Source organism: Chiloscyllium punctatum, chromosome 12 (genome assembly GCF_047496795.1).
Source record: "Chiloscyllium punctatum isolate Juve2018m chromosome 12, sChiPun1.3, whole genome shotgun sequence".
NCBI classification, from domain to species: Eukaryota; Metazoa; Chordata; class Chondrichthyes; order Orectolobiformes; family Hemiscylliidae; genus Chiloscyllium; species Chiloscyllium punctatum.
In genome coordinates this window covers 22433182-22446959 of record NC_092750.1, presented here as the reverse complement: position 1 = coordinate 22446959, position 13778 = coordinate 22433182, and the positions used below count along the sequence as shown (strand labels likewise).

Here is a 13778-nt window from a genome sequence, read left to right as displayed (position 1 = left end):
AACATTTAGTATATTTGAGGAGGGAAACTTACTGCATAACAATTTTTTTTAGTTATAATGAAATTGTGTATAAAATATCCACCTTCCACTTCAATACTGTTAGACTAATTTTTCTAACGTGTATCTTATCATGGGGTGTGCATCTAGAGTGTGGTCGTTTGGTTTCACTGTACACAATTAACTATTTATGGATTTTTTTTAAAAGGGGGAAACTTACAGAAAGCTTGGAACATGTCACTTATATGATTAAATGATTTAAGCTCTATTTTTCATGGATAGTCACACATGTAACCTGGATAACGGGCTACCAATGATGTAACTGAATATTCATAAATTGTCCATGGACAAGCAATATTGTTTAATGATTAATAAAAGAACGGAATTGAGATCAATCTGTCGGAGTTCAGCGCCTAATGAATAAAATCCACAAGATGTAATAACATAAGTTACGAGCAATCCTTGGATGTACTTTTCTTTTTATTAATGAAAAATGTTCAAATTAGACTCATTATAACACAAATGTACTGAGCAAGCATACTTATTCTCCCAAGTACCAGTGAAAAATTAAACTGAATTCTATCCAAGCGACAGAATCAGTGCAAAAATATAATAAGGTTTCCCATAAGACTATAGCAGAGTCCAACAGTAGTAAATTGAAATGTCCAGTAACAGCGTATTTAAAAAGTCTTTATAAAAACAAATACAATTTGACCCTACAAGAAATGCAGTAAAATAAATTGTACTACCATTTCCCCATAGGTACTAAAACACAGTCACACTTTTCACATAACTCTTGCATCATAACAAATGGTGGTAATGTAACAGCAATTTACACATTATTCCAGACTGTATGCATGCCGAATATTTAGAGTGTCCCGGAGCATGATGTCACGTAATCGCCATAGGGCATCAACCATGGTTGTGTGAGCACCTTTACTCTTTAACCAGTGAGAGGGCAACCGACTCTCTTGTTCTTTAGTAAGATGGACATCTTGTCTTCTTGCTGTAAAGGAGCACAAGATAATGTGATATATATGTGTATGTATTAACTTTATAATTTTGGGCAAGTGTGGCTCAAAGCTGAAAAATAAAGCCACAGCATGATCTCTCCATTTAAAAGCAAAATAATGCAGATGTTGGAAATTTGAAATAAAACACAAAACACTGAAAATACTCAGTAGGTAAGGTAGTATTTGTGGAGAGAAACAAAATAAATTTCAGGTCCATGAAATTAGAAATTTCATTTCAGATAGAGTGCATCAATCCAAAATATTATCTTTGTTTCTCTCCATAGGTGTTGCCAGATATGGTGCATATTTCCAGTATTTTATGTTTTTATTTCATGGTCCCTCCACTACCATCCTGCAACTGAAAATTATTTTAACATGAATGCATTGAAAATCCTCTGTTAGGAGTAGTAACATATTTAAAAATTCAATCTATAAAATGCAAGCAGATAAGGATTTCTTTTAGTTTACCAGATATGAGTGTAAACATTGTCATTATGTTTTTTATCTGATTAGGTTCAACAGAATTACTATATTTTGAAAAAGATAGATGTTACGGCCCATATTTTATAAAGTTGCTATTTCAGTCAATTTCTCAGCGATTAATTTTTAAACAAAATTAAAATTTTTAAAGGCTGAAACATCAGGGGTTTATGACCTGGGTGTGCTGATGAGCAAATTACTGCAGATGCTGGAAACTGTACTGAAAATAAAAAATGCTGGAAATCACAGCGGGTCAGGCAGCATCCATGGACAGAGAGCACGCTAACGTTTCGAGGCTAGGTAACGTTTCACCAGAGCTGAAGTGAAGTGTGAACAAGCCATCATTTATGTAATAGTGGGGTAAGTGGAGTGGTGGGAGAGAAAGGCAGCTGGTAGTGCAGATTAAGTGACTGGAATGTGAGAATGGCAGATTGGCTGTGCCTAACTGCCAAACTGGGAAGAGCACGGTGGCACAGTGGTTAGCACTGCTGCCTCACAGCGCCGGAGAGCCAGGTTCAATTCCCGCCTCAGGCGACTGACTGTGTGGAGTTTGCACGTTCTCCCCGTGTCTGCGTGGGTTTCCTCCGGGTGCTCCGGTTTCCTCCCACAGTCCAAAGATGTGCAGGTCAGGTGAATTGGCCATGCTAAATTGCCCGTAGTGTTAGGTAAGGGGTCGATGTAGATGTAGGGGTATGGGTGGGTACGCTTCGGCGGGGCGGTTTGGACTTGTTGGGCCGAAGGGCCTGTTTCCACACTGTAAGTAATCTAATCTAATAAAGCAGATAGTCCCGCTAGAGTGAGGGGAGGGAAGAGAGAACATGGTGACAGAGAATGTAACACGTAAAGCTGAAAGAAAGGGAAGGAATGGGAGTGGGTTCACAATCTGAAGGTGTTGAACTCAATATTAACTCCAGAAGGTTGTAAAGTGCCTAGTCCGAAGTTGAGATGTTGTTCCTCCGGTTTACACTGTGATTTGCTGGAGCATTGCAGCATGCCAAGGACAGATAAACGGGCATATGAGTAGAATGTTATGTTAGAATGACTGGTTATGGGAAAGTTGGGGGTCATGTTTGCGCACAGACTGGAGATGTTCTGCTAAGTGGTTACCCAGTCTGCTTTTGTTTTCTCTAATGTAGAGTAGAGCACATTGGGTGCAGCGAATACAATAGATCAGAATGGAGGAGGTACGGGTGAAATGCTGCTTTGCCCGGAAAGACTGTTTAGACCCTTGGAAGCTCCAGTGAATCACAGCACAAACTGGAGAAACAACATCTTGTCTTAAGATTAGGCACTTTACAATCTTCTGTACTTTAAAACTGAGTTCAACACCTTCAGCTTGTGAACCTACACCCATTCCACCCCCTTCTTTTAGCTTAACTTGTTTCATTCTATATCACCACGTTCTCTCTTCCCTTCCCCCATTCCAATGGGACTATATCTGTTCTTCCCAGTTTGGCAGTTAGACACATCATTGGAATGTGAGATTGGCAAAACAATCAGCAGCCTTTCTCCCGCAGAACTCCACTCCCCCAATATTGCATAAATGCTGCCCCCTCCACACTTCATGTCAGCTTTGATGAAGAGTCAGCGAGACTCAAAATGTTAGCTTTCTTTCTTTCCATGGCTGCTGCCTGACCCACTGTGATTTCCAACATTTTCTGTTTACAGTACTGATCTCAGTGTTTAATGTATCCAATATCAGAAAGAGTGCTGCCTTGCTGAATTTATGCTTGGATTTCAAAAAGAGCTAAAGAATACCTTTAAAAAGCACAGTGAACAACACTTATTATTGTTGATAAAGCGTGGCACTGGAAAAGGCACAGTGGGTCAGGCAGCATCCAAGGAGTATGAGAATTGATGTTTCGGGCAGGATCCTTCTTCAGGACTCAACATTATTATTATTCTCAATAGCAGTACAGGAATAAGACCAGGCCTTCGGTCTTCTAGAGTCTGTTTCCCCAATCAATGAGATCATAGTTGATCTGTAACTGAACTGAATATAGAGTATGCACTTTTTGCCAAATTCATTAATACCTTCTGTTAACATAAGTCTATCAATCCCAGTTTTAAAATGATCAATTCATCTGGTATCAACTGCTATTTGTTGAGTTTCAAACATCTTTCACCATCTGTAAGTGTTTTGTAATTTTAGTACAGAGGTTTATTTAGCTGAAGCAAGACTTTTGTCCACTTGTATTCTATTCCTCTGGATATAAAAGCTGATATAATTAATCTCTTTAATCTTATATGTTTTTGGCCTCCCAAATGGCTTTTTGAACTTTAGCAAATATCCTGTTTTGTACTCTTTAGATACAAAGTAGATGACCTCATATTTGCATATATTAAAATTCACTTGCCTCTCTTTTGGAACTTTGAAAATAATAGATACTTAAAAAATTCTTTATAATAGATACATTGCGAACCAGCACCTACTTATCAGTCCATGTCAGTAGCTTGAAAATCTAATGCATTATTTTTGCAAAAAGCTGCATTAATTAATGACATTCTTTTTGGAGTTATTAATTACATACATTGCATATTACCTGAAAGGGACTGGTCCCACTTGCTTACAGTATTACAGTCAGCACTAAGCCCCTCAATATATCTCAGGTAAGCTTCAGAGTGCAACAACCGCTGAGTTTTTGGTGGAGGAGCCACAAACATTGGTGTTGATGGCTGCTGCTGGATAGTCTGTTGAGCTGTGACTTGTGTAGGATATGGAGGTGGAGCCTGCTGACCCTGAGCTCCAAGATTAGGATGAATACCAATCTAAAACAGTAATTATTGTAAACATTAGGTTGTTGAATTACACTGTATTAGAATTACTAATCTCAGCTTTTACTGTAAAATGTGATTGAAGTGTAACTTTTTTTAATAAAATGGATTGATTTAATGATGCCTAGCATTTCAAAGCAATGAAGGTAAATCATATATTGCAAATGTACCCAAACAAATAATCTGTTTTACCTGCTGACCATATGGTGTTCCTGTCGTGGTCACAGTTGGTGATCCTCCCACCATGGTAGTTACACTCTGACCGATAACACCTGCAGTTTAAATGGAAGACATTTCAGGGGACCATGAAAATTTAGATGAAACTTAATTCAAATCCAACCTAAAGTTCACTATGCTCAACTGTAGTTTGATACTATTATCTGAAGATAAAAAAAATTATTTTAAGTAAACTGTGCTTTTTTAAAAAAAGGTGGTTTTTCAGCTAAATTAACTTATAGAAAACAGTTATCAAAATTAGTCTTTATTTAGTAATGACTCCTTTTTCACAGAAGGAGTGTGCAGAAGACACACAATCCCTCAAGCCCGTTCCTACAATAGATCATGATTGATTTCTAACAACTCCAATTTCCCACCCTAACCACATATTCCTTGAAGTTCAAAAATCCATTAATCTCAATTTTCAACACACTCAACAACCAAGAACCATCAGCATGCTGAGACGGAGAATTTAAAAACACAGATAATTTTCTGAGTAAAGAAATTTCTCCTTGACTCAATCTAAAATTGTTGACACTCCACAATTCTGAGACAAAACCACTAGTTCTTGATTTTCCTACCAGTTGAATTTTAACTAGATGAAGAAAAAAAATCAGTGGTAAAAATGTATTTAGTGTAAAGGCATTGGCTTTCACATATCTTCAACTGTTGAGTTTTCAATATAATCCTAATTGGGAGATGCTAAGTGGTCCAGTGATTCTCCATGGGTACAAAAAATGTTTAAACTTCCAAAGACTCTAGAAAGTGGTCTAAAGCAACACCTGTAAACACTAGGAGTCAGTTACCTGACCTTCCTTAAATACTGTGTAGCCCTGTTTAAAAACCAGGAAGGAAGTACAGATCTTAAACCGAAAGAACTGAGGATGCTGTAAATCAGAGACAGAAATAGAAATTGCTGGAAAAGCTCAGCAAGTCTGGCAGCACCTATGGAGGGAAATCAGTGTTAACATTTTGGATTGAATTCTGAGGAAGGATCACTTGACCTGAAGTGTTAATTCTGATTTCTCTCCACAGATGCTGCCAGACCTGCTGAGCTTTTCCAGTAATTTCTATTTTTGTCACAGATCTTAAACCTTTGTCAATGTGGAAATTTACAAAAAAAGCATGCTTATATCAGATATAATCTGAAGCTACTTCATCTGCTTTTGAAATGGATGGAAAATGACAAGCAACTTAAACAATTTCCAAACTAAAAGATCACAATTCAGACAAAGTGTAACAATTAAATAATTCAAAACATTGAGCCTCAAAGTGTTTAAAGTAAAGTTGCATTTTTAGCACCATTTTTAATTCTTTTCTGCTGAAAGTTCCTGCCATAGCCATCTTTACAATTACAGAATCAATAAAGACATCACTTGTAAGTCAAATGACCCATAGAAAATTGAATGCTCTTTCATATACTTGAAAGAACACAACTGACAATGATATAGCTGGCTGTTTAAATACTGAAAATATTTACAGCAACTACATAGAAAAGTGCCCTGAAAGTCCTCCCCTGACTTAATCAGCAACTTGGCAACTTTAACATCAAAACCTTAAGGTTTATTTTGCATGTTAAGTGGTAGAGCAAAATAATCAATTGAACATATCAAGACTACTGAGAACCACCTATGCTGATAAAGATATGTAAACTTTATGGGATATTAGAGAATACTTGAAAGGATTAAGGGTAGCTTTCACTCTAAGAAGAAGCTGGGTAGGTAGCACAAAAGATAAAGGCACATTGAGGGACAAAGAAGACAATAAATGAATATTTTCTTTCACTGTTCATGAAGAAGGAAAGCGCTGCCAAAATATTAGTACATGCAGAAATGAAAGGAGAAGATTGGATGAAAATTCACAGACAATATGCAAGAGAAAGGCTGGTACTGCTTATAGTGGATACATCATTTGGTTTGATAGCCTGCATCCCAGATTGCTAAAGGTGGTGGGAATGAAGATAGTGGAAGAACATGTTATCATCTTGCAATCTTCTCTATGTGGAGCTGGTGCCAGAGAATGTCAAATGTAACACTGTCATTCAACAAAGGTTGCAAGATAATTCCTAAAACTGTAGGTTGATAATAATTAGGGGAAAAAAAAGCCAAGTTTGCATTCATCAAAGAGATGCAGCATGCATTTGTAAAGGGAGAATGTGGTATTGTTGCTAGACTAGTAATCCAGAGATGCAAGTAATCTCTGAACATCTGGGTTCAAATCGTACCATGGCAGACAGCGAAGTTTGAATTGAACATGAAAATCTAATAATAACCATGAAACATGAAACATAAAACATAGAACAATACAGCGCAGAACAGGCCCATTCGGCCCTCGAGGTTACGCCGACCTGTGAACTATTCTCAGCTCGTCCCCCTACACTATCCCAAAATCATCCATGTGCTTATCTAAGGATTGTTTAAATCTCCCTAATGTGGCTGAGGTGACTACATTAGCAGGTAGGGCATTCCATGCCCTTACCACTCTCTGTGTAAAGAACCTGCCTCTGACATCTGTCTTAAATCTATCATCCCTCAATTTATAGTTATGCCCCCTCGTACATGCTGATGTCATCATTCTAGGAAAAAGACTGTCACTGTCTACCCTATCTAATCCTCTGATCATCTTGTAAGTCTCAATCAAATCCCCTCTTAGCCTTCTTGCCAATGAGCACAGGTTCAAGTCTCTCAGCCTTTCCTATAAGACCTTCCGTCCAGACCAGGCAACATCCTGGTAAATCTCCTCTGCACCTTTTCCAATGCTTTCACACCCTCCCCGAAATATGGCGACCAGAACTGTACACAATATTCCAAGTGTGGCCGCACCAGCGTTTTGTACAGTTGCAGCATGACATTGCGGCTCCGGAACTCAACCCCTCTACGAATGAAGCCCAAGTAATAGTAGTAACAGGATAGGTCAGAGTCAGCATGGATTTATGAAGGGGAAATCATGCTTGACTAATCTTCTGGAATTTTTTGAGGATGTAACTCTGAAGATGGACGAGGGAGATCCAGTAGATGTCCATTCCAGTGGACTTTCAGAAAACTTTTGATAAAGTCCCACATAGGAGGTTAGTGAGCAAAATTAGGGCATACGGTATTGAGGGCAAAGTACTAACTTAGATTTAAAGTTGGTTGGCTGATAGGAAACAAAGAGTAGTGATAAACTGCTCCATTTCGGAATGGCAGGCAGTGACCAGTGGGGTACCGCAGGGATCAGTAGTGGGACTGCAGCTTTTTACAATATATGTTAATGATATAGAAGATGGTATTAGTAATAACATTAGCAAATTTGCTGATGATACTAAGCTGGGTGGCAGGGTGAAATGTGATGAGGATGTTTGGAGATTACAGGATGAGCTGAACAAGTTAGGCGAGTGGTCAGATGCGTGGCAGATGCAGTTTAATGTGGATAATGTGGTGGCAAGAACAGGAAGGCAGATTACTACCTAAATGGAATCAATTTAGGTAAAGGGACAGTTCAGAGAAATCTGGGTGTTCTTGTACAACAGTCAATGAAGGTAAGCACGCAGGTACAACAGGTAGTGAAGAAGGCTAATAGCATTCTGGCCTTCATAACAAGAGGGATTGAGTATAGAAGCAAAGAGGTTCTTCTGCAGCTGTACAGGGCCCTGGTGAGACCACACCTGGAGTACTGTGTGCAGTTCTGGTCTCCAAATTTGAGAAAAGACATTCTGGCTATTGAGTAAGTGCAGCGTAGGTTCACGAGGTCAATTCCTGGAATGGCGGGATTATCTTACGCTGAAAGACTGGAGCGTCTGGACTTGTATACCCTTGAGTTTAGAAGACTGAGAGGGGATCTGATTGAGACATATAATATTATTAAAGGATTGGACACTCTGGAGGCAGGAAACACGTTTCCGCTGATGGGTGAGTGCCGAACCAGAGGACACAGCTTAAAAATACGGGGTAGACCATTTAGGACAGAGATGAGGAGAAACGTCTTCACCCAGAGAGTGGTGGCTGTGTGGAATGCTCTGCCCCAGAGGGCAGTGGAGGCCCAGTCTCTGGATTCATTTAAGAAAGAGTTGGATAGAGCTCTCAAGGATAGTTGAATCAAGGGTTATGGAGATAAGGCAGGAACAGGATACTGATTAAGGATGATCACCCACGATCATATTGAAAGGTGGTGCAGGCTCGAAGGGCAGAATGGCCTACTCCTGCACCTATTGTCTAATACACCGTATGCCTTCTTAGCAACACTATCCACCTGGATGTCAACTTTCAGGGATCTGTGGACATGGACTCCAAGATCCCTCTGCGCATCCACACTACCAAGAATCTTTCCATTGACCCAGTACTCTACCTTCCTGTTATGCTTCCCAAAGTGCATCACCACACATTTAGCTGCATTGAACTCCATTTGCCACTTCTCAGCCCAATTCTACAGTTTATCCAAGTCCCCCTGCAACCTGTAACATTCTTCCACACTCTCCACTACTCCACCAACTTTAGTGCCGTCTGCAAATTTACTAATCCATCCACCTGTGCCTGCATCCAAATCATTTATAAAAATGACAAACAGCAGTAGTCACAAAACAGATCTTTGTAACCGAACTCCAGGCTGCATATTTTCCATCAACCACCAATCGCTGCCTTCTTTCAGAAAGCCAGTTTCTATTCCAAACTGCTAACTCAGCCTCAATTCTATGCCTCTGCATTTTCTCCAACAGCCTACCATGTGGAACCTTATCAAAGGCTTTACTGAAGTCAATTTATACCACGTCAACTGCCCTACCCTCATCTACATGCTTGGTCACCTTCTCAAAAAACTCAATGAGGTTTGTGAGACACTATTTGCCCTTGATGAAACCATGTTGACTATCTGAAATCAAATTGTTGCTTGCTAGATGATTATAAATCTTATCTCTTATAATCCTTTCCTACAACAGAAGTAAGGCTCACTGGTCTATAGTTACCTGGGTCATCTCTACTGCCCTTCTTGAACAAGGGCACAACATTTCCAATCCTCCAGTCCTCTGGTACCAAACCTGTAGACAATGATGACTCAAATATCAAAGCCAAAGGCTCTGCTCTCTCCTCCCTAGCTTCCCAGAGAATCCTTTGATAAATTCCATCCGGCCCAGGGGGCTTGTCTACATTCACTCCTTCTAGAATTGATAACACCTGTTCATAACTAACCTCGATCCTTTCTGGTCTAAAATCTCATACCTCATTCTTCTCCTGTACAATATTCTCCTTTTCCTGAGTGAAAACCAATGAGAAATGTTCGTTTAGCACCTCTCCAATCTCCACAGGGTTCACACTCAACTTCCCACTTCTGTCTTTGATTGGCTCATTTCCTACCCTAATCATCTTTATTCCTTACATACCTATAGAAAGCTTTAGGGTTCTCCTTTATTCTATTTGCTGAAGACTGTTCGTGTCCTCTCTTTGCTCTTCTTAACTCTCTCTTTAAATCCTTCCTAGCTGATCTGTAACTCTCCATCGCCCCATCTGAACCATCTTGCCTCATCAACACATAAGTCTTCTTCTGCTTAATAAGAGATGCAATTTCTGTAGTAAACCACGGTTCCCTTACTTTATCAATTCCTCCCTGCCTGACAGAGACATACTTACCAAGGACACTCAATATCTATTCCTTAAAACAGCTCCACATTTCCATTGTCTGCATTCCCTGCATTTTGTTACTCCATTCTATGCATCCTAATTCTTGCCTAATCACATTATAATTGCCCTTGCCCCATCGATAACTCTTGACCTGTGGCATGTACCTATCCCTTTCCATCGGTAATCTAAGCGTAACTGAGTTATGGTCACTCTCTGCAAAGTGCTCACCTACAATTAAATCAAACACCTGTGATCCAGTGTGGCCTTCCCTCTTGTCAGCCCTTTGACATACTGTGGCAGGAAACCCTCCTGTACACATTGGCCAAAAACTGATCCATCCGACGTATTAGAGTTATAGCATTTCCAGTCAATGTTGGGGAAGTTAAAGTCCCCCATAATGACCATCCTGTTCCTTTCACTCCTACCCAGAATAATTTTGCTAATCCTCTCTTCCACCTCCCTAGAACTCTGCAGAGGCCTATAAAAATCTCCAAGCAGTGTGACCTCTCCTCTCCTGTTTCTAACCTCAGCCCACACTACCTCAGTAGACGAGTGTTCATCGAAAGTTCTCTCAGCCACCGTTATACTATCTTTGACTAACAAGGCCACACCTCCCCCTCTTTTACCGCCTTGCCTGTTCTTAATGAAAGATCTAAGCTGTGGAACCTGCAATATCCATTCCGCACCCTGCTCTATCCATGTTTCCGAAATGGCCACAACATCGAAGTCCCAGGTATTTCAGATACTTCTGGCATTGAAGTGGACACACTTTAAACCACTTCACTGTCTGCCAGCACATTCCTGTGACCCTGAAATCCTGTCCCAGTCCTTCCTACTCTCATCCTCCTGTGCACTGCAACTACACCTCCAGTTCCCATCCCCCTGCTGAGCGAGTTTAAACCCACCTTAATAGCACCAGCAAGTTTCCCACCCAGGATATTAGTACCCCTTTGGTTCAAGTGAAGGCCGTCCTGTTTGTACAAGTCCCACCTTCCCCAGAATGAGACCCAATTATCCAAGAACCTGAAACCCTCCCTCCTGCACCATCATTGCAGCCACGTGTTCAACTGATATCTCTCCCTATTCCTTGCCTCGCTATCACGTGGCACTGGTAACAAACCAGAGATAACAACTCTGTTCGTTCTAGCTCTCAGCTTCCACCCTAGGTCCCTGAAATCCTGCCTTACATCCCTATCCCTCTTTCTACCTATGTCGTTGGTTCCTTCATGGACAATGACTTGGGGCTTGTAACCCTCCCCCCCCTTCAGGGCCCCAAAGATACGATCCGAGACATCATGGACCCTGGCACTTGGGAGGCAACACACCAACCTCGAGTCTCATTCGTTCCCAACAAACCTTCTATCTGAGCCTCTAACTATTGAGTCCCCAGTGAGTAACCCTCTCCTCCTTTCCCTCCTTCCCTTCTGTTCAATAAGGACAGGCTCTGTGCCAGAGAACTGGCCCATTGCATACCCCTGGTAAGTCATCCCCCTCAACAGTATTCAAAACGGTATACATATTTTTCAGGGGAACAACCACAGGGGATCCCTCCACTGACTGTATTTTCTCCCTTTGAACAGTCACCCAACTTTCTTCATGCCTAGGAGTAACTAGTTCCCTGTACCTCCTATCTATCACAGTCTCTGCCTCCCGAATGATCCGAAGTTCATCCAGCTCCTGCTCCAGTCCCTAACATGGTCTTGGAGGAGCAACAGTTGGGTGTACTTCCTGCAGATGTACTTGGATGGGACACTAATGGCGTCCCTCACCTCAAACTTCATGAAGGAGGAACATTGCCCTCTCTGCACTGCCATCCCTGCTAGTCCCCTTATTACAAAGTAAAAAAGAAGAGGCGCTGACCTGATATGTCCCTTTTGACTATTGTCAATTGTTGAAAAAAACCCATTTGGTCTATCCATATCCGTCTTTATTTGGCCTGGTCTACATATGACTCTAGACCCACTTAATGTCGTTCTTAACTACCCAACAGCCTAAAAACAAAATGAAACTAGATGGACCGCTTGGCACTGACCTAGATACAGGAAACAACAATGGCAAACTCAGCCTGTCGACTCTGCAAAGATTTACTTACTAACATCCAGGAGCTAGTACCAAAACTGGGAGAGTGATCTCACAGATTAGTCAAGTAACAGCAAGACAATCAGCCTCATAAACTCAAACCTTAAACACCATGTTCCAGAAAATAACATCACAATCCTTCATTATGATCTGTCTAACTCACTGGACACAGTAGTATGTAGACAGGAGGGAGTTGCCCTATGGGTCCTTAACGTTGACTTGGGATCACATGAAGTCTCATGGCATCAGGTCAAACATGGACACGTAAACCTCCTGATTATCACTTAACACCCCACCACAGTAGATGAATCAGTACTCCACCATGTTGAACACAGGGTGGCAAGAGCGTGGAATATACTCTAGGTGCGGAACTTCAATGCCCATTATCAAAAGTAGTTTGACAGCACCACTCCTGACCAACACCTGCCAAAGTGTTGTGTAGCACTATCCCCATGTTAAATGGGACAGATTTTGAATAGTTGCAACAGCTTATTTGGGAATTTACAAAGAACTGTGGGCAATCAGCAGCAGCATAATTACACAGTACTCCCAACACTATCTGCAACATCACGGTCCTGCAAATCTCCCATTCTACCATCAGCATCAGCTGGGAATCAACCCTGGTTCAATGAGCAACAATACTGGCATCTACCCGACAATGTGGAAAATTGCCAAGATATGTTCTGTACACAAAAAAGAGGATAAATCAATCCAGCCAATTACTGCCCCTCAGTGTTCTCTCGATCATCAATAAATTGAAGGAAAGGGGTAACAACAGTGCGATCAATGAGCTTAGTAGTAACTTGCTCACCAATGTTCAGTTTGGGTTCCACCTGGGGGTCACAGCTGCTGACTTCAAAACTGCTGATTCTGAAGAGTCACACCAAACTCAAAATATTAACATTGTGTCTCTTTCCATAGATGCTGTCAAGTTCTGCTGAGCTTCTTCAGCTTCCCCTCCAAGGAACTTACCATCATTATTTGGAAGTGTATGGACCTTCCTTCAGTGTTGCTGAGTCAAGATCCTGGAACTCACTTCCAAACAGTTGTGTCTGTAGCTACATAAACTGTAGCAATAGTTCATAGAACATAGAACATAGAACAATACAGCGCAGTACAGGCCCTTCGGCCCTCGATGTTGCGCCGATCAAAGCCCACCTAACCTACACTAACCCACTATCCTCCATATACCTATCCAATGCCCGCTTAAATACCCATAAAGAGGGAGAGTCCACTACTGCTACTGGCAGGGCATTCCATGATCTTACGACTCGCTGAGTGAAGAACCTACCCCTAACATCAGTCCTATATCTACCCCCCCTTAATTTAAAGCTATGCCCCCTTGTAATAGCTGACTCCATACGCGGAAAAAGGTTCTCACTGTCAACCCTATCTAACCCCCTAATCATCTTGTAGTTCCTTGAAAGTAGAATTGCAGGTAGATAGGATAGGTATGCTTTCCTTTATTGGTCAGAGTATAGGAGTTGTGAAGGGATGTTGCAACTGTACAGGACATTGATTCGGCCACTTTTGGAATATTGTATGCAATTCTGGTCTCCCTCCTATTGGAAGGATGTTGTGAAACTTGAAAGGGTTCAAAAAACATTTATAAGGATGTTGCCAGGGTTAG

General features: G+C 41.1%; 1 protein-coding gene across 8 annotated transcripts in view; it reads right to left on the bottom strand.

Annotated features, from left to right (window-relative positions):
• Nucleotides 1-459: 459 nt before the first annotated feature.
• Nucleotides 460-13778, bottom strand: part of pbrm1 (polybromo 1) — a 100595-nt gene continuing 87276 nt past the window's right edge. For 7 of the 8 annotated variants that reach the window (XM_072582067.1, XM_072582072.1, XM_072582068.1 and 4 more), the window contains 3 exons: nucleotides 4458-4537; nucleotides 4034-4259; nucleotides 460-1003 (listed from right to left, as the gene is read on the bottom strand). In XM_072582067.1, the coding sequence (XP_072438168.1) occupies nucleotides 837-1003; nucleotides 4034-4259; nucleotides 4458-4537 (473 nt within the window). In that variant the 3' untranslated portion in view covers nucleotides 460-836. Of the gene's footprint in view, nucleotides 1004-4033; nucleotides 4260-4457; nucleotides 4538-13778 lie in introns of those variants that run through there. The other variant, XR_011962011.1, reaches the window with a different exon arrangement.